Genomic DNA, 19,882 nt, shown 5'->3' with positions numbered 1-19,882 from the left:
GCCATAGCAAATGTGAATGTTCTTGTCACTCGTTGGGCAATAATATTAGACTAATGGCGCCCCTGGTGGCCACTGTCACCTGCCCCGCCGTAAATCTACTGCGTACAGAATTCGACACATGATAAACGCCAGGTCACCGGCGTCACGTAAAAGCCGATGTATACGTATTATATGTGTTTCCAATTGGCTACATACTAGTAAGCGATCAACACATTAAAGCACATTGGCGTTTGCAACAACGCCGAGCTACGAATCAAGGGGCAACGAGAATTTTTTTAAAAAAGAAAACGCTCACTGCTTCAATGTTTCTCGAAATTATGCGTTCCATTAACTGAGGCTGATTGTAATACATTTCAAATAAATATTATTGGCATTACACAGCGTTCCGTTAATTTCAGCGACGAGCATGGCAAGGGCCGCTACCTAAAGATAGCGGAATATATGGCTTTCAGTTGAACAGTGGTCCATCACAGCGAAATAAAGAGTTCACGGTAACAAAGCCTTATGCTTACTATTCCTCACAGGGGGCAATTCTGCCGTGTGCTGCTTTCTTACTGTACATCGATCGCGTCGTACCTAAAGGTCAGGACACTGACTTTACATCATACCATCCTTCTCAGTGCCTCCGGTCCTTACGAGCTTCTTGTGCATCGAAATCTAGCTCAGTATCTATGCAGAAAGTTTGAGCTTCGGTTGAGATTATAGTCCGATGCCGTAACAGATAACGACGCGTGTCCAACGGCGTCTTGCATGCGCTGTGTCGATAAATGTACCAAGAAAAAAAAAAGGGTTAGATCCGCTCACCAGGACGCCCGATTCAGCGCTGCTGTCGGTACACGCAGAAATCTCCGTGAAGGTCAGGGGCCCGCGCCAATGCTTTGTCATCACACGCAACGCGTAAAACCACACAACGCGTGGCCGCCTTCTTACACGAGCACACACACACGAACACGTGAGCACTCCGTACAGGAGGCCGCGGTTGTTGTGATGGTAGCAGTGTATGTGCTCTCTCGCGGGGGTCGTCGAGTGATGCTCACCCATGGCCGGTGCTCGGGTGCCCCTGGCTGTGACGCTCGTCTTCCGCCCGGGTGCAGATGCCGCGCTGCCTCGGTGCCGATGGAGCGAGGAGAGGCGCCGCGGACCGACGCGCCTGAGGCCCCGCCCTCAAGCTCCGCCCACGGCTCATCCGCCGGGGCTTAGCCACGCCCCATCCCTCTTCGGCCGCGCACCTGTTCGCTGCGCGTAGAGGCGCGCGCGCGTGCGGGCTGAGACGCTCTTCGTGACATGCGCTGTCGAGAGCGAACGCGACGCCGCCGATGGCGTGAAGCGCGCGGGAAAGGGGATTCGCGGAAATGGCGCGGTCGTAATTGGACCGGCTGTCGGAACGCTTTGCGCAGTGCAACGGGAAGCGCTTGGTGTCGTGTTCTTCCGTATGTGGCAGGGCAGTGATTCCGAGTAATCGAGAAAAAAAAAGCTAGCGACAGAGAAATGCACGTTGATGTTTAGTGGGTGCTTGTTGGCTCCTTTGAGTTCCCCTTCCGGATTGACTCTTCCTTAGACGGCTCATCATAGCTAGGGGTCTTGAGACACGTCGTTGTGGAGGTCTCCGTACTAGTATCGTAGAGCCCCTGACTTGAGGGGAATTAAACGTGGACCAACTTTATATGCAGGAAATAATGACTAATGTTTATATCATCGTATCCATGCTCCTGGGAAGGGAAGCCGGGCAGCTTCGTCAAAAAATTTTTACGTGAAGAAAAACATGTTTCAGGATCAAACCCAATGTACAGTAAGACCGAAGCAGGCGCTCTGACAGCCTGTATGATAATATCGAAACAGAGCCGCTGGCTGGCCGATAGCTACTCGGCTACTGATCCGGAGTTCCCGGGTTCGAACCCGACCGCGGCGGCTGCGTTTTTATGGAGGCAAAACGCTAAGGCGCCCGTGTGCTGCGCGACGTCAGTGCACGTTAAACATCCCCAGGTGGTCGAAATTATTCCGGAGCCCTCCACTACGGCACCTCTTTCTTCCTTTCTTCCTTTCACTCCCTCCCTTGTCCCTTCCCTTAGGGCGCGGTTCAGGTGTCCAACGATATATGAGACAGATACTGCGCCATTTCCTTTCCCCAGCCACCAATTTGCTAATTTTACCGCCGCTACAAAAAGTAAATTGTTTGAATTTATATATGATCGAGCCGTGAGAGTAAAATGTAGGTTACAATTGAATTATAAAAACGTGGTTGTCATGTTCTCGATGCACTCTTCTTTGAGCTCTTTAGAGGGCCGCTCATTATTATGCTATGGTCTGCGTGCTGAAGGCTACGATGAAACTGCCCTTTCGTGGAAGACGGAACACCACAGTTTCGCGTACACCTAACCGTGGTTTCGAGCTGACGTTTTCTATTTATGACTACAAAAACCTGCTGTGTCCTTCCACCCAGTGGAAAAGTCTGCCACTGACAACCATGGCACTTAATTCCAAGGATACCGTTGTCGCCCTGTTTACAGGAGGTGTTAATTCCGAGGCCTGGATTGGGGCAAGTTGAGGATAATTAGAGTTAATTGACCAAGAATATATATCTAAGTAATCTGCGATTCGCTGAAGACATTGCCTTGCTAAGTCACTCAGGAGATGAACTGCAAAGCATGGTCAGTGAGTTAGACAGGCAGAGCAGAACGGTGGGCCTAAAAATTAACATGCAGAAAACCAAAGTAATGTTCAACAGTCTCGCAAGAAAACAGCAGTTCACAATTGGTAACGAGGTGCCGGAAGTCGTAAGGTAATACGTCTACTTAGGGCAGGTAGTGACCGCTGATCCGGCTCATAGGAAAATAACTAGAATAATAAGAATGGGTTGGAGCGCATATATGGTAGGTTCTCCCAGATTGTGAATGGCAGTTTACCAATATCCCCCCCCCCCCCCCCCCCCCAAAGAAAGTAGTATATAACAGCTGTATCTTACGGGTATTCACCTATGGGGCTGCAGAAACAAGGAGGATAACTGAAAGGGTTCAACTTAAATTGGGAGCAACGCGGCGAGCTATGGAAAGAAAAATGATAGGTGTAACGTTAAGAGACCGGAAGCGGGCAGAGTGGGTGAGAGAACAAACGCGGGTTAATGACATCCTAGTCGAAATCAAGAGGAAGAAGTGGGCTGGGGCAGGACATGTGATGCGAAGGCAAGATAGATAACCGCCTGTCCTTAAGGGTAACGGATTGGATTCCAAGAGAAAGTAAGCGTAGCAGGGGGCGGCAGAAGGTTAGGTGGGCGGATGAGATAAAGAAGTTTGCACGAGTACGGTGGCAGCAGTTGGCAAATGACAGCGTTGATTGGAGAGACATGGGAGAGGCCTTTGCCCTGCAGTTGGAGTAGTCAGGCTGATGATGATGACCACTGTCTCCCGGATCTCCTGATTCCAGCACTTTTTTTTTATTTCTCCGGTGACCGAGTGCAACTGGTATTTATTAGCCAGTTGAATTTGGCATGCGTGTCAGGAATACTGACGTTTATCGGTTGTACAGAATTTAGGGCAAATTCGGCGAAATTTTATCTTGTTACTTTTCTGTTTAAACTGAAAAGTTCAGCCTCTAATTTACAGCTCATATGGGCACAAAAAGTTTTGCGTGCTGCATGAACAACGAACTTTTACGCTTGTGACTACCCGAAAAATGAAGTTGTTTTAAACTTAGGAGCGAAGTCCATCATTAGACATGAATGACTCGGAGAATTAGACTATCCAAACGAAACTTTGTCCATTACATGCGTATCAAATTTTCGTGACCTGCTTAACAAGCAAGACCACCTTCATGTGTTTTCATGCTCAACCAATCTTCCTTGAAGAAATGCCTCTTTGGCGTTGCCGGTGGCCAGCTGTTTTGTTAGTCATTTCAAGCATTTATATAGAATGGCATCAGATACGGCGGTTGCGTAATGATCACAATAGAAAAGACTTTAAGACAGAGTCGCAGTTACATATTTTGGGAAGATGGGCTTTCAGTTGATCCTTCTGTGACTTGCGCATCTGGGGTTTTGTGTCAGCCGCCAGACAGACCAAACTGTTTAATTTGCCGACAGTCTTCAAGATTCGCTTGCATATATAATAAATACCCAATCTAACCGGCAGTTATTGCTGGCAGTTTACTTATTTATAAATTGATTGACAGACTGGCAGGTCTCAAGTCAGCGCAAGAAATATATTGGCAGGGATACAAGCTTGATCTGCATTACTTGTTTGATTTTAGCAATGTATTTACGAAGCAAGGTTCTACAGATCTTGTGAGGGAGAGATGGCATGATAGAGAGGTCGGCAGGCGTAACAGTCTCTGGCCTGCACTCCACACTGTTGGAGAGTGAAATAGGAAACGTCGGAAACAGAGAAAAAGCGCGAAAAAATAGGAGATGTGATACAATGAGCTGCAGTCGTTGTGCGACATATACTGCATTAGTGGCAGTGGCCTCAAGGTCGTGACCGTTTTTTCGCTAAATTAAGAGTAGTAAACACGACTTCAAGATCAGCACCCTTGGATGTCTAGAAGGCGACCGGCGTGCACTCCAACAGCAGCTAGGCACAGAGCATCAACCAGTTGCTTTAGCATCGTTTTTATTTGGTCGCCTGCCGTTAACTCTTCGGGCTGATGCACAGACCAAAAAAAGCAGGCTGTCCTCATTTCCCTTCAGCAAACACGTGAACACCTTACGTGCCCTCTACCATCCTTTAAACGCGCACAAGCTACTGCCCTCCGACGCGTTCAGTCCCATGCATACCCTTCATTCCCTTCACCTCATTCCCCACATTTCATTCAACGCCCTGGACATGCAACATGCCATGACTGCTTCGGTTACCCCAATAATGAGCACTCGCAGTGGTCTTGGTCCTCCACACAAACATCCCTCCGTTCCCTGCTCCCTTCTCTACACTACTACCATGCAGCGTCCTTTTGGCAGAAGTGGCTCTCTCCATCTGCCACGTCTTCAGCTGGAACTGTTCTCGACGCCCTCTGTATGCGTATACATCACTCTACGCCAGGTTGGCCAGCAGTACCACCTCTTCCTGTCTACACCTGCGCATTAATGGTCGCAGCCGAAGTCGTGGACACACTCTAACATATTCCCCGATCTGGTAAACACGTTGTCATTTGTGCGGCGAACCTGCCACTTCGGACCACATAATATGGGGCTGCTTGGAGGATCCGGCTTCGCTAGATCTAGTTACATCTCCCTCTCCTGAACAATGAGAAGCTGTTCTCGTCAGTTCGGACCCCGGAGTTTAGTCCAGGGTGAGGACAAGAGCGCTAGAGGTCACCGACAGACTACAACTGCCAGCCACCTGGAGCGGCTGAATTCCGCTCCGTTTCGCTGGGCGTTCCTTCTTCATCTTCCTCCCACTTGACACGGCGCATGCGCACAGCTGTTGCAGCTCGGTTTCGCCGCCGCAGCAGCAGTTGCTCCGCACCACGGGGCTGGTCACGTGACCGGCCACGTGACCAACCACGTGACCAGGGGGTGGCCACGCTGAAGGCTCGAAGAGGGGGCGTATAGTGTAGCTATCGCTACAAAAATGGTTTTCCTCCTCCTTGAATGACCTTCTTTAGAGGTAAGGTTGGAATTTTGATATGGCACCGATGATCGCAAGGTGCTCTTCTTCTGACGTTGAATAATGGCCTCTGTCTTTGACAGAGAGCGGCTCACGTGCTCGGCGGTCGTCGAAAAACATGCTGATGGTCACATTCGGCCAAGTTAAATTTAAAGCTCACGACAAACTTTCGCGTTCGTGTGGCCAAAACACCTGCAACAAACTCAAATACCGTATAAGCAGATGAGTGCGGTCGCAATCATTACAGATAGATCTCGTCGCTTGTCGACTCACTAACAGTTACTGTGCCGTGTGTCGGCAAAAATAGACTTCAAAACTGCGTGGCATTAAGTTGATCCAATGAGAGACAGCCCATGTGGGGAAACGTCGTTTTTTCAAGTCGAGCCTGCATCAGCCTAAACTTGGGAACACATTGGGCTCTTAACGATATATTTGGATAATGTAAGCATATCACGTTACCTTCCTGAAAGATCCAGTGTGGGCAGATCAACTGTGTAGCCCCCTAGTGGGCTCCATTGTCGGGCCAATGTATAGGCAGCCTATGCCTGAGCCACTTATCAGCTCCATATTTTCGGTTTATATGGACAGCGTACCACGTACGTGAGCTTCCTAAAAGGGCCCAATATGGGCAGCTGTACTGTATACCCGAGAAGAGTGGAGAGTTGGGCTTGTTGGTTTACGATCATGTTGGGAACAGCTCAAACACAGGACGGAGCGAGAACACAACACAGGCGCTGTGTTGTGTTCTCGCTCCGTCCTGTGTTAGCGCTGTTCCCAACATGACTGCATAGCCCCTACCCAAGTGGCACAGGTAATCGTTCCAGCATTGCAAATGGATGGTTTCACTCCGGTCTTTTGTAGGACTGGCCTTCGCCAGTACGTTTCCAATATTGGACCGATTACCTGTGCTGCGCGGTTAGTGTGTCCCCCGTCGGGCCACTGTAGGGAGCCATGCTGGTTTATGTGCGCAGCCCGCGTGTATAACTCATCTATAATCGGACGTAGATCAGAACGAACCCGCAAATGCTCTTCAACGTAGACAGGTTGTAATCACGCCCCTTCACACCTTCTATCATAACATCGCAGGTGGCTGGCAGGTGCAGTGGAATCAACCCCGACATCATAACAATCGGTCGGCGCCATTCCCTCATAAAAATGGTCTATAGACACAGTCTATACACTTCTTATAGACTCTATTGCCTTCCTATAGATATTTCTTTTTGTCTATTCGTAGTCTATAGACTGTCTATAGACAAAAGTCTACTAAAAGTGTAGGGCCATAAATCTATAGATTGTCTATAGACTGTCAATAGGATTTGTATTGCCTATAGACTGTTCTTTAGGGTTCGTCTATAGAGACTGTATAGACTTTATAGACAGAAGTCTATAGACAGTCTATAGACTGTCTAAAGAAATTTGTGTAAGGGTTGGAAGGAGGGTTTCCTTTGAGGGGCGTTTGACTTCCATCCTTAGGTTGTATACGACTACAATATAGCGTTAACATCAGGCCAATGTGTTGAGCCTACATGGGTCACTTAATCACACAATGCGGTAGTGCTCGATTATGCTATTCTGCTCGATTATGGGAGGGTGTGGGCACATGTAGTCTGCAATACATCTGCGTAGGACGCTTTAGATATTTTTGTGTGTGCTGTGTCTTTGCGTGCTTAATACGACTGCATATGGGAGCACCGAAACCTTGCTTTTCTAATGCATTTACCAAGGTTGCAATTTCTATGCATATGTACTATAATAGTTACTTATTGAAAGGTATAATACACGTTATCCAATAAAAAAAAGATGCCCGTGCAGTATAGGATGCCGGCGCACCGATTTGCTTAGCCCCACCACGCCAACGTATAGAACCAACGGCGGTATTGCGTCGGCCGCTCCATTTGTGTTTGTCGAGGTTTTTCTCTGTAGCCAACATCTACGCCTATAGTTTGCTCTCGCAAAAGCCGAAAGGTGGTCGATGCAGGTTGCATGCCAGAATGTGGGCCTGGTTAGCCCTTCTATTGCCGATATATGGGACCGATTCGGGATTGACAGGGACTTGTGGGGCAAGCCCTAATACAGGCTTACCTATCAGGGGGCCAACGTCCCTTACAAAAATTTCTTTGGACAGTCTATAGTCTGTTCATAGACTTCTGTCTATAAAGTATATAGACCCTCTATAGACGAACCCTAGTGAACAGTCTATAGACAATACAAATCACATTGACAGTCTACAGACAATCTGGATTTATGGCCATGCGCTTTTAGTATACTTTTGTCTATACGCAGTCTATGGACTATGAATAGACGAAAAGAAATATCTATAGGAAGACAATAGAGTCTATATGAAGTCTATAGACTGTCTATAGACCATTTTATAAGGGGTATGGGTACAGATAGGGTAAAAAAGAGTGGGGTAACTGAAGTTTTTCTTAAAGCATTTCTCGCTTTGGAGACGGGGGAGGGGAGGGGGAGGTGCCACCTCCTTTTGAATGCACCCTAGCTGATACTACATGACCAGCTCGAAACAGCGCTTCCCTTACAAAAATTTCTTTATACAGTCTATAGACTCTCTACAGGAAAACCCTAGACAACTATAGGTAATACAAATCATATAGGCAGTCTATAGACATATGTCTAGACACTTTTAGTAGACTTTTGTCTATAGAAAGTCTATGGACTATGAATAGACAAAAATAAATATCTTTAGGAAGTCAATAGAGTCTATAAGAAGTCTGTAGACTCTCTACAGGCCATTTTTGTAAGGGTTAAGGGCACCTCGACTGCAGTTTCCGTAACAGTCTTTGCAACCAAGGCATTTCTGCCACTCAGAAGGAACGCACCGCACGACCCAAGTGCCTGCACCCTCTGAACGAGCCTCACGGGCTCCTTGCCGGCGGCAGCCTTCTATGCAGCGTGAACAGCTTGGCACGCTGCGTGGTGCCCACCCCTCGCGGCGTGTACTATACGACGTCGTGTGTGTACCCCCTTCCGGCGGCGGACTCAGCGCTTTGGCGGCAGCGGCGCCGGATATCTGCCGCTGGTTTTCGCTCTGGGCGATCATTTTGGCGACACACGCAGGGACTCTAAAATTAGCCTCCGCAGCGTCGGGCGGAGCGCGCGAGCTCGCAGCTGCATGCATGCCAACTCAGTGCAGTGCGCGCGCGGCTTTTCTGCGAGGCTGCACGCGTGGCCGCTGCTGCGTACTACACGGACATAGCGGAGCCGCATACCGTGCAGCATGGCTGCAGCTATGGGCTCGGGCTGGCTTCCTCTACACAGGGAGTCCGGATTCTGGAAGCTCCCCGTGCTTTAGAATATGCGTGACTGCTATACACGTGGAACATCTAGTCAAATTTTTTACCCTCATAAAAATGGCCTGTACATGTAGACAGTCTATAGACTTCTTATAGGACTATATTGCAGGCACGTATCCAGGAATTTTTTTCGGGAGGGGCCTAAGGTAATTTTCGAGATGGAGCGGGGGGGGGGGGGGGGCACTGGCAGCTGCTTGGGCACTGCGAAGAGAACGGGGGGGGGGGGGGGGTTGAACTTGATTTCGGGGAGAAGGGCCAGGCCCGCTCGGACCCCCCCCCCCCCCTTTTGGTTGGATACGTGCCTGCTCTATTGCCTTCCTATAGATATTTCTTTTTGTCTATTCATAGCCTATAGACTGTCTATAGACAAAAGTCTACTAAAAGTGTATGGCCATAAATCCATAGATTGTCTACAGACCGTCTATAGCATTTGTATTGCCTATAGACTGTTATCTACGACTCGTCTATAGAAAGTCTATAGACTTTATAGATAAAAGTCTACGGACAGTCTATAGACTGTCTGAAAATTTGTAAGAGGTATAGGGAATCCCCCAGGGTGGAGTAATTACTCCCTTATTACAAATCTACTCCACCCTGGGGGATTCCCCTAAAAACATTTGACCAACACTGTTCTCACTTCGAGTTACTGATCAATTCGGTCTCACCTTACCATAAGCTTGCCGTCCCGGTTAGCTCAGTTGGTAGAGCGACTGCTCCGGTGAAGCGGTGGTCCCGGGTTCGAAATCCAGACTATAGGACAAATTTTTTCTTCAAGTGCGAAGTTTCTAAGAAAGCTGTATAGCTTTCGTTTGTAGCCGTGTGGCTACGTTTGGGGTGGATGCCAATGAGTAATTACCCTTATTACGGAACATCTAGCTCAGGAAGCAAGGGTGGATTCAAAGGGGCATTGAGAGCAAAATTGAAGTTGGCCTGTATCGATAGACTGCCGCGTTGTGACGACAAATGCGCTACTCATACTGAAAATGGAGCTCCGTTTAACCAAGGGAAAGGTTAAAACGGTGAAAACAGGTGTCGCCTTCATCGGCCGTTCTCAGTACACAGCGATGACGCCAAACCTTCACAGGTCTGTGCGGGTATACGAAGTCTTCATTAACTTCCAAACGTTAGCCACGGAATTATTTTTAAGTCTCGACGACACAAGTTTGAATGAAAAAGCGGGGGAAAAAGTTCCATTTCTAGATCCATTTTTTTAAAAAGCAATAAATGCTTTGTCGAACAAACGTCAACGTTTTTTAATGCTTTCGCATCAAAAAATAATTTTCCCCCCTGGGTGTCTTGTATGCCTAACCCGGGAGATCCGAGTAGACCTTCACCATCTCCTGTAGCTCTGATAGCACTGAAACGAACAACAAATCTGACGCCTGGCCGCAGCGGACCCCAACTCTTATCGGAGAGTGCTGCGTGTCATATATGCAGCTTATAATAGACGCAGGGATCACATCATCGGTCTCTTCTGAACATCATTAGATCCGAAAACCTGTGTCTATTCATATAATCATTCCCCTTTTTATGCCTAGGGGACAATTTATACACTCTAAACATAAAGGAGTAAAAAAAGGGAGTAAGATGTCCTCTAGAGCACTCCCTTTTCATAAAAAGGTTTATTGCACTAGAGGACAGTTTACTCCCTCTTTACTCCCATATAGGCGTGATCGTGTTTAGAGTGCACCGCTTAGAAAATAAAACCGCATTGTATGCATTTGTAGGGCTTGCGGGAGCCGCGTATTGAGTCACTTGCAAGATGGGCGCCTACGCACATGAGACAAAATTATATGAGACCATATGTATTAATTACAACGGTGGAAGAGGAGGGCATAAAATTTATTCGAGACCAATACTAAAGCTCCGTAAAAAAGAACGCCTGCTCCGCTAAGGCCCGTTGGCCTGATGCCGATCGAGATCGAGTGAACCACTCTAGGATGTAGAATGGCAGCGTTACATGAGTACAGAAGCTGCAGACAGTCGGAGCAGTGATATGTACGGCTCCACCCGGAGTTGCCGAGTATTAGTGAAATACGGAGAGTGTTAGTCTGAACTTGGGAACTCCCAGAAATAATAATAATAATAATAATAATAATAATAATAATAATAATAATAATAATAATAATAATAATAATAATAATAATAATAATAATAATAATAATTGGTTTTTTGGGGAAAGGAAATGGCGCAGTATCTGTCTCATATATCGTTGGACACCTGAACCGCGCCGTAAGGGAAGGGATAGAGGGAGTGAACGAAGAAAGGAACAATAGGTGCCGTAGTGGAGGGCTCCGGAATAATTTCGACCACCTGGGGATCTTTAACGTGCACCGACATCGCACAGCACACGGGCGCCTTAGCGTTTTTCCTCCATAAAAACGCAGCCGCCGCGGTCGGGTTCGAACCCGGGAACTCCGGATCAGTAGTCGAGCGCCCTAACCACTGAGCCACCGCGGCGGGGACCCAGAGAAGCCCATATTATTTTTCCAAGAAGCCCATATTATTTTTCTAGTCTCTCTCTTCTTCTTCTTCCTCCACTTCTTCTTCAGGACTGCGCGGAAAACATTTTATTATTTTACTGAGGCTGCAATCAATGGATGTCTGGACACGATATACGCCAAGAGTATATTTAATAAATAAACTACTCTCACCCACGCGCGCGCCAAGAGGTTCGTATATTTGATCCGCATATTTCTTCTACAGAGTCTGCGGCTATACAGGGTGTTTCACCTAAGACTTTACACAATGTTTAAAAATAAGTTTTTTGAGTTAGACGAGCGTTTTTTTTTTTCGGGATAGCATTGTCAGTGATGTAATACATCAGAATACAGCTAATGCGTGCTGATTAGCAGCCTGGTTAACTAATATTCAATAGGCAACTTTTTAACAATTACTGTTAATAATTGGTTTTGGGGGGGGAAAGGAAATGGCGCAGTATCTGTCTCATATATCGTTGGACACCTGAACCGCGCCGTAAGGGAAGGGTAAAGGAGGGAGTGAAAGAAGAAAGGAAGAAGAGGTGCCGTAGTGGAGGGCTCCGGAATAATTTCGACCACCTGGGGATCTTTAACGTGCACTGACATCGCACAGCACACGGGCGCCTTAGCGTTTTTCCTCCATAAAAACGCAGCCGCCGCGGTCGGGTTCGAACCCGGGAACTCCGGATCAGTAGTCGAGCGCCCTAACCACTGAGCCACCGCGGCGGGTCAACAATTACTGTTAGGTTCTTTAATTATCGGGAGGCATATAGCCCACCGTAAGTAATATCCATATCAGTTTATTTCAGAAACGCGGTTACCCTCGGCGCTGTGGCCCAAAAATTTTACCTACATCGCGCCAATATACATGCGCTTTTGAGAAGCTTGCAGGCAAAGCAACCTCTCCAGTGCACGTAACTCCCGCAGCGGTGGCCTAGTCGTTTGAGCATCCGCCTCGTACGCGGGAGGTGCGGGGTTCGATCCCCAGTACCTCCGGGTACCCACCAGTGATACAATTGGTACAAGCTTTCCCCTACCTGGTGCTCGGCTTCTTTAGGGTGGAACGCTTGGGAACTGAGTCTTTGACCCCATCTTGAATAAAAGAAAAACCTTGTGCCATGGAGCTTTGGCCACAGTTTCCTTTGCGCCATAAAAATTCATCCCCACTATCATCGAAATAGCTAAAATTTTTTGGTCCACAGCGCCGAGGGGAAGCGCATTTTCGAAATCGTAAAAACTGATATGGGTATTAATTTAGTCTAACGTTCGACGGAATACCGTCTGGTCAGGATGAAGCGTAATAACCAGGTGAAGGGTATTAGTTACGGTCAACTACACGCCTCCCAATAATTAAGGATCCTAACGGTAACAGTTAAATGTTAACAGTTGAATATTAATTAACTAGCCCGCTAATTAGCACGTTTTAGCTGTAGTCTGATGTACTACACCGCTGACAATGCTATGCTGAACAAAGTACTCTTCTAACTCAAAGCGCCTATATATATAAAAAAATTGTATAAATTCTTAGGTGAAACACCCTAAATGCACGTCTAATACAGCTCGCACAAAGCTGCACGGTTCTGCCGAGGCTGCCCGAAATCAGCGCGGTTCCGCTTTGCGTGGCGTGGCGTGGGATTTCCGCGCGTTCTGTCCCGACGCGCATCCTCTCGAGCCGAAGAAAGGGCTCCCTTGTTTTGGCATACGGTACGAGTGCGAACGGGAAGAAGAGGTTGAGGCGGTGGGGGGGGGGGGGGGGGAGGAGTAGGAGGAAGGAAGGCTGAATAGCGGCTCGAAACGTTCAAGCGCGCATCTATAGAGAGACGACAGAGAGAGAGAGAGAGCATAAAACCTCGTTTCGTGAGTTTCCTCGGTGTTGCATTTTCGCCCGGCTCCTATTTCGCGAGAAAACCGTTGCGGGCGGTGTGTGCTTGCTGTACGTCTACAGACTCCCGTAGTGTACGCGACGTGCGAGACAATCTGTCCATCGCAGGCGCAACAAAAAATGACGATCTTTTGGTCCCGTATAATACCCGTCTTGGAGGCTAGCGAAAAGGTTTGCAATTAAATTGGAGGACAAGCACCAAGTTAATGATAGAAGTACACATTTAAACAGGAACAGAGGCAATGCCTATAATAATTGGTTTTGGGGGGAAAGGAAATGGCGCAGTATCTGTCTCATATATCGTGTTGGACACCTGAACCGCGCCGTAAGGGAAGGGTAAAGGAGGGAGTGAAAGAGGAAAGGAAGAGAGGTGCCGTAGTGGAGGGCTCCGGAATAATTTCGACCACCTGGGGATCTTTAACGTGCACTGACATCGCACAGCACACGGGCGCCTTAGCGTTTTTCCTCCATATTATTTCCGAGGTCAAGCGAGCAGTCCGTGTTGCGACAACTGCGTCTTAGTAGAAATAGTGGAGCATATATACTTCGTTAGAATGCCCATTGTCTGCTGAGGAGCGTGCCAATTATGAACACCTAATGTAATCACTCACTCAAGTGCCTCTAACACTTGACTGTGTGTTAGGACATTTAGCCTGCCATATATGAACCAGAGACGGTCTATATTCTTGTTTAAATGACGTTGGTCTTCTTTACAAACTCTAATCCCTCCGTTCTGCACTCTCACTGCATGCGCATTCCCAATGCACTGAACTTTGTCATCCTTGTCATTTCCTTCCTTGTCATTTCATTTCCTACGCCTTTCTCATTTCATCTTTCTCTCCCAAATGCTGAATTCTCTGTTTTTCGATTAAAGAGCCCCCCCCCCCCCCCCTCTCTCTCTCTTTCTCTATTCCTTTCCTTGCAACAAGCAGCGGAGAAGAGCTTGGTGACATGTTTACTAAGGGGAAGAAGAAGAAGAAGAAGGACGAAGAAGAAGAAGAAGAAGAAGAAGAAGAAGAAGAAGAAGAAGAAGAAGAAGGAAAAGAAGAAGAAGAAGAAGAAGAAGAAGAAGAAGAAGAAGAAGAAAGAAGGAGAAGAAGTAGAAAGAAGAAGAAGAAGAAAGAAGGAGAAGAAGAAGAAAGAAGGAGAAGAAGTAGAAAGAAGAAGAAGAAGAAGAAAGAAGGAGAAGAAGTAGAAAGACGAAGAAGAAGAAGAAGAAGAAGAAGAAGAAAGAAGGAGAAGAAGTAGAAAGACGAAGAAGAAGAAGAAGAAGAAGAAGAAGAAGAAGAAGAAGAAGAAGAAGAAGAAGAAGAAGAAGAAGAAGAAGAAGAAGAAGAAGAAGAAGAAGAAGAAGAAGAAGGAGAAGAAGTAGAAAGAAGAAGAAGAAGAAGAAGGAGAAGAAGAAGAATGTGTATGGCACGTCGCGGTCCTTCCTTCCAGTTGCGCAGACAGTTCGAATTGGACGCCGTAGGCACTGCAACATGCCATCAGCGGTAGCCGCTTTTGAACTAAGCTTCCTGATGCGCCTCATGGTCTCAGGTTCGGTTTTGTGGGGGAAAAAAACCTCGATGTTCTCGCGTTGCAGATATTTTACAGGACTTTTTTTTCCATGACTTCGAACTTTCCATTGGAACTAATCACTAGACTGCGTTTATTTAAAAATTTATTTAGTTATACTTATTCAATTAGTACAATTTCTATAGTAATTCTTGTGCCCGCCGTGGTGTACTGTTCACGAGGATTTCTATTTCCAACTCCCTATATTCAAGAATTTTTGGAAGCGTTCCCTGAAACACCAGGTACGAATAACTTTGGGATTCGCCGCGAGGTGAGACTGAGAGAGTTGCAGTACAGCAGCCGCCATCAGTTCGCCGCCCGGGAGCCAGGAGGGCGTGAAATATGGGAGTTTTCTATTTTTTTATTGTTAATTTTCGTGTGTTCACATACCAATACATTCGTCCATTTCTCTAATGCATTTCAGTCGGAAATTAAAGGGCTTTCTCGGTGTGTCTATCTCGCGAAAGTTGTCGCCGCGTGCGTTAGAGCTCTGTCATCAAATCAAATCTATATTCAACGTCATTGATGTAGGCGGGCTCAGTCAGAGCCATTTAGTGGCTTGACGGGAACTGCGCATTGTCCCCCTCTAATTGTCCATCGCACTGTTTTTATCCTCAGTCGAAACTGACGCTTTTGTTACAGTGCGAATCGCTGTTGAAGCGCTCATATACATAAGCAGAGCGATAAAATTGCACAGCATCTGCAGTGTAACGATGAAGTTAATATATTGGTGCTGCACAGAGTGCCATGAGGTAGTTTGCTGTAGCGTCATAATGCAGAGCTAGCTACTTGGGTTTTGCTCTTTTTTTCTATTCGTGAGAAGGCTCTACAACATGCGAAAAATTAACGAAAACTTGATAAAAAAAGCTGGTCGGCGCACAATGTTGTGTATATGTTTAACGTTGAAGTCGAGAGTTAGACGAAAACCTTAAGTTCAACCTTACTTCACTCCGTGTAAGCCACCCGGGGAAAGTTACTGAACGCGTTCTGTTTCATGGTTTCATAGATCACGCTCACTGATTAGTATAAGCTGAGCAGGGGTCTTTTTAAGTTAGGATTACGATGAGGAAACAAAATAGGATTGAAGACAGGCAACAGGGTTGCTTGGCAGGCGGCTGACTCGGTGAACGGGCCGTGTGTAAAGCGAACGAAGGAGTGCACGCAGTGAAACAAACTGAACGACAAAAGCTCGCAGAACGAAAAAAAAAAAAAAAGTCGTGCTGTTCTGAGAACAACATAGTGTATATCCCGTTGAGCGCCGACATTCCGAAACGTAAGCATATATCGCTTGCATGGACACACCTAACACACCGTTGCAAACTTGCATCAGCATTTCATACACTTTCAGAGTACTTTGTTGGCTACGGAGGAGGCTCATGGCTTTCTCGTCGCGCGAATCCTACACCCCCCCCCCCCCCCTCCCTCTCCTTTTTCTTTTCCTGACGTTGTTAACGGCCACCTCGTGCTATATCCGACACAAGTTACATACAGAGATCGACTCGGTCTCTCGGCAATGCACACACACACGCACACAACTCCGCGTTATCCGTCTCTCTCCTTCTAGCAGACGACGCCCGAGAGTATGCAGACGACGCGCGCTAACGAAGTCCGCGCTCCGGGAGCAAGCATACAGTAGCGCTATGCATCTTCTCTGCGTTCCTCCTCTGCTTCAGCCCGTGTTGTTCCGCGCTTCGCCCTTTCAATGAACAGCGCGGCAGAGGCCGCGGCACCTGTGTTTGCCGCCGGCGGCCCCTTTGAGGCCCAGATGGCGCGTCGTCCGTTCAGCTTTGCTTCTTCCGCCGGCCCGGCCGCCTGTAGCGCCGCCAAGGAGGCGCGGTGAGCACTACTCGCGCCCGCAGTCTCTCCACACAAAAGCGTGCAGTGGAGCACCGCGTTGCGGAGATAGTCTCTGTACAGTGCGTAGCGCAAAACAGGATTCGACAACACTTACACGTAGGATTATTGTTAATTAGTAGTAACTGGAAAGAACTGCTTGGCCTTATGTCCCGGCAACATAAGGCGTCGCCTGCGTGCGTATACTGAAGAGCAGACGACGTAAGTTAAGACTGAATGTAACGCCCCGGAATAACTCCTCGCATCCGCCTTTCCTGATTGGCTGATCCCTCTTCCAGCTTCAGCAATGCTGCACGGTTTTAGAAAAAGAGAAAATACCTCCGTCTTTTTTTTTTTTGTCTTTAGCCATTTTTTCGTGCTGCTGTTGCTTCGCCCCAGCGCGGGAACGGCACGCTACGAATCGTATGCTTCGTGCCGCCGCAGTCGGCAGACGACGATATGCCTCAAGCTTCATAAAAATTGTTTCTCCCCAGTGTCACCTGCTAAGGCAGCACTTTCCAAAGATATACACGCGCCAGGAAAGTATACGCGCCGGAAGTAAGGGAGCGGATTATGAAACGGATAAAGCGGAATGGGTGAATTAATGGTAGGAAGAGGTGAATACTGTGCTTGAGCTAAGTGTATCGCAGAAGTTAAGCTTGAAACGCCTAGAAGAAAGCAAAGAAAAGAAAGATGATAAATTAAATAACACCTTCATCTGCATCAGCTTTCATTTGGACTCTTATTAACGAGACGATGGTCTTTTGGAATGCGTAGCGATTTTTTCTTAGATATATACTCAATACATCAGGGAGATAATTATTCAGTGATCAGTTGCAACAGATCTAACGTCAAATTATTGCAGCGAATCTTGCAATACGGCGGCAACCAAGCAGATTGTGATCGTAAGCAAACTATCCCTTAAAAAAAATTTCAGACAGTCTAGACTGTACATAGACAAAATTTTGTCTATAATGTCTATAGACTGACTATAGCCAAATCCTAGAGAGCAATCTATAGGCAATACAAATTCTATAAACAGTCTATGGACAATCTATAGATTTATGGCCATATACTTTTAGAATACTTTTGTCGATAGACTGTCTATAGACTCTGAACAGACAAAAATAAACATATATAGGAAGACAATAGAGTAAATAATAAGTCTATAGACTGCCTATAGACCATTTCTAAAGGGATATTTGTCGCGTAGAATGACAGACAGAGAGACAGCAAGATAGAGAGGATAGCATAGCACGTCACACTTTAGCAGTAAGAGAAATATGAACATTTAACGTATAAAGAAAAGGATTAGAGAAATAAGGAATGAAGGAAGGGAGGGTAGAAAGAAAGAAAGAAAGAAAGAAAGAAAGAAAGAAAGAAAGAGAGAAAGAAAGAAAGGAGGAAAAAAAAGAAAGAACGAACGAACGAACGACGCCACCGTCCAACGCGCCCGGAGTTCCATTAGGCGCCGGAGAGGAGAGTCTTCTGGGCCGAAAAGAAGACGCCGCCGACTTCCGAGAAAGGGGCGCCCGAAGAGGCTTTCGTGTGCCACCATCGTCCGTACAGCGAGCACTCGTCGCTGTCGAAGTATAGGAACCATAGCCGAATCGCACCGCTCTCTCTCTCTCTCCTGCAGCAGAGCAGAAGAACCAGCAAAGCTGGGCTGATCTGACGGTTGAGGAGCTTGACGAGCAGAGAGGACCTACAGGAAGGAAGGAATGCCTCAGACGTTGCTGGCACATAACCACTACGGGGGAGTGGCCAAGACACAGGCGGTTAATTGCTGGATACAGGAAATTTTTGACGGGAAAAGCAGTGGTAATAGGATGTAGTCTGATAGATTGGAAGACGGAAGGACAGGGGTCCTGTTAACTCGGAGATCGAAGACGGGACAATGGCTTAATGTGCATCATCATCATCAGCCCTACTACACCCACTGCAGGGCAAAGGCCTCTCCCATGTCTCTCCAATTAACCCTATCCTGATCCAATTAACCTTCTATGATCAAACCAATTAATGTGCATAATAGTATACAATGCCTGTAATGTTTCAATTTCGTACTGACTGAGAGCGGGAAGAAGAAATTAGAATGGGAGGCGTTGCGTTTCTTGAGGAAAATTTTGCACAGCAGAGCGCACACTCCTGTCGCTTCGTCCAAGCAAAGAAGCGCCAATGGAAAGAACAACCGCGGAGGACACAGGCAAGGCCAGTTGATGAAATGGAATTTGCAAAAGACGCTTCCTCAGATGAGAGAAGCGGCGGCAGAACAGCAGGAAGTGATCTATTGTCTCAGGTTCGGCACAAAAAGGGCACAGTGGGGAAGCCGCCAGGCCAGATCTACAGCCATGGGCGCATGGCCCTCGTATGGCTCCTTCTGTTGTTGTTGTTGTTGACCTCTTCCTTGATGATTTTTTTTCTCTTCTTCCTCAACAGCCCACATCAGCGTAGACAGCAAGGGGAAGAGTCGAAGCGAACAGAAACAGATATGACATGGAGCTAACTCGCCAATCTGCCTTGGGTGTTTCTGTTCTTATCCTCATCTTCCCCTGGCGTTGTAGATAACATCATAGCACTGACGAACAAAATGGACCCCATGCAGTCACGTGACCTATAGTATACTTAATATATGGGGGTATACGAGTAGAAGTTTTTCAAAATCGAATCGAATACGAATAGCGTATACAGCTAAAACAGGAACCAATACAAACCGAAATGTGATAGAGCCGAATCGAATATTTTTACGGATATTCGCTACTTGTGCCGATATTCTCACAAAAAAAAAATAATTGTGCAAAACAGCTAAGCGTCAGTACTGCGCTGCGGCAAGGCACTACAACTCACAGAGTAATTATAGGTATACAGGCTACAAAAGTCTCAACACTGATCTATGACCGCCATGTCATTCGTACAGCAATTTTTTTTTTGCATTATTAACGAAGACAGCGAATAAATTATCTTAGCGCTACAACTCACAGAGTAATTATGGCTACAGGCTACAAAAGACTCAACACTGATCTATGACCGCCATGCCATTCAAATAGCAAAATATTTTTGCAATATTATTAACGATGACAGCGAATAAATTATCTCAGCCCTTACAAAAACTTCTTGAGGCAGTCTATAGACTGTCCATACACTTCTGTCTATAAAGTCTATAAACTGTCTATAGACGAACCTTAGAGAACAGTACTAGGCAATACAAATCTTAGGATTTGTATTGCA

General features: G+C 46.9%; 1 protein-coding gene across 1 annotated transcript in view; it reads right to left on the bottom strand.

Annotated features, from left to right (window-relative positions):
• LOC144135445 (paired box protein Pax-1-like) overlaps positions 1 to 1,174 on the bottom strand; it is a 36,389-nt gene extending 35,215 nt beyond the window's left edge. The window contains exon 1 of the mRNA XM_077668111.1: positions 1,038 to 1,174. Coding sequence (XP_077524237.1) covers positions 1,038 to 1,041 — 4 coding nt within the window. The 5' untranslated portion in view covers positions 1,042 to 1,174. The remainder of the gene's footprint in view (positions 1 to 1,037) is intronic.
• Positions 1,175 to 19,882: the final 18,708 nt, after the last annotated feature.

This window comes from Amblyomma americanum, chromosome 5 (genome assembly GCF_052857255.1).
Source record: "Amblyomma americanum isolate KBUSLIRL-KWMA chromosome 5, ASM5285725v1, whole genome shotgun sequence".
Classification (NCBI taxonomy): domain Eukaryota; kingdom Metazoa; phylum Arthropoda; class Arachnida; order Ixodida; family Ixodidae; genus Amblyomma; species Amblyomma americanum.
Note: the sequence above shows the minus strand (reverse complement) of the source record. Positions and strands in the feature narration are given on the sequence as shown.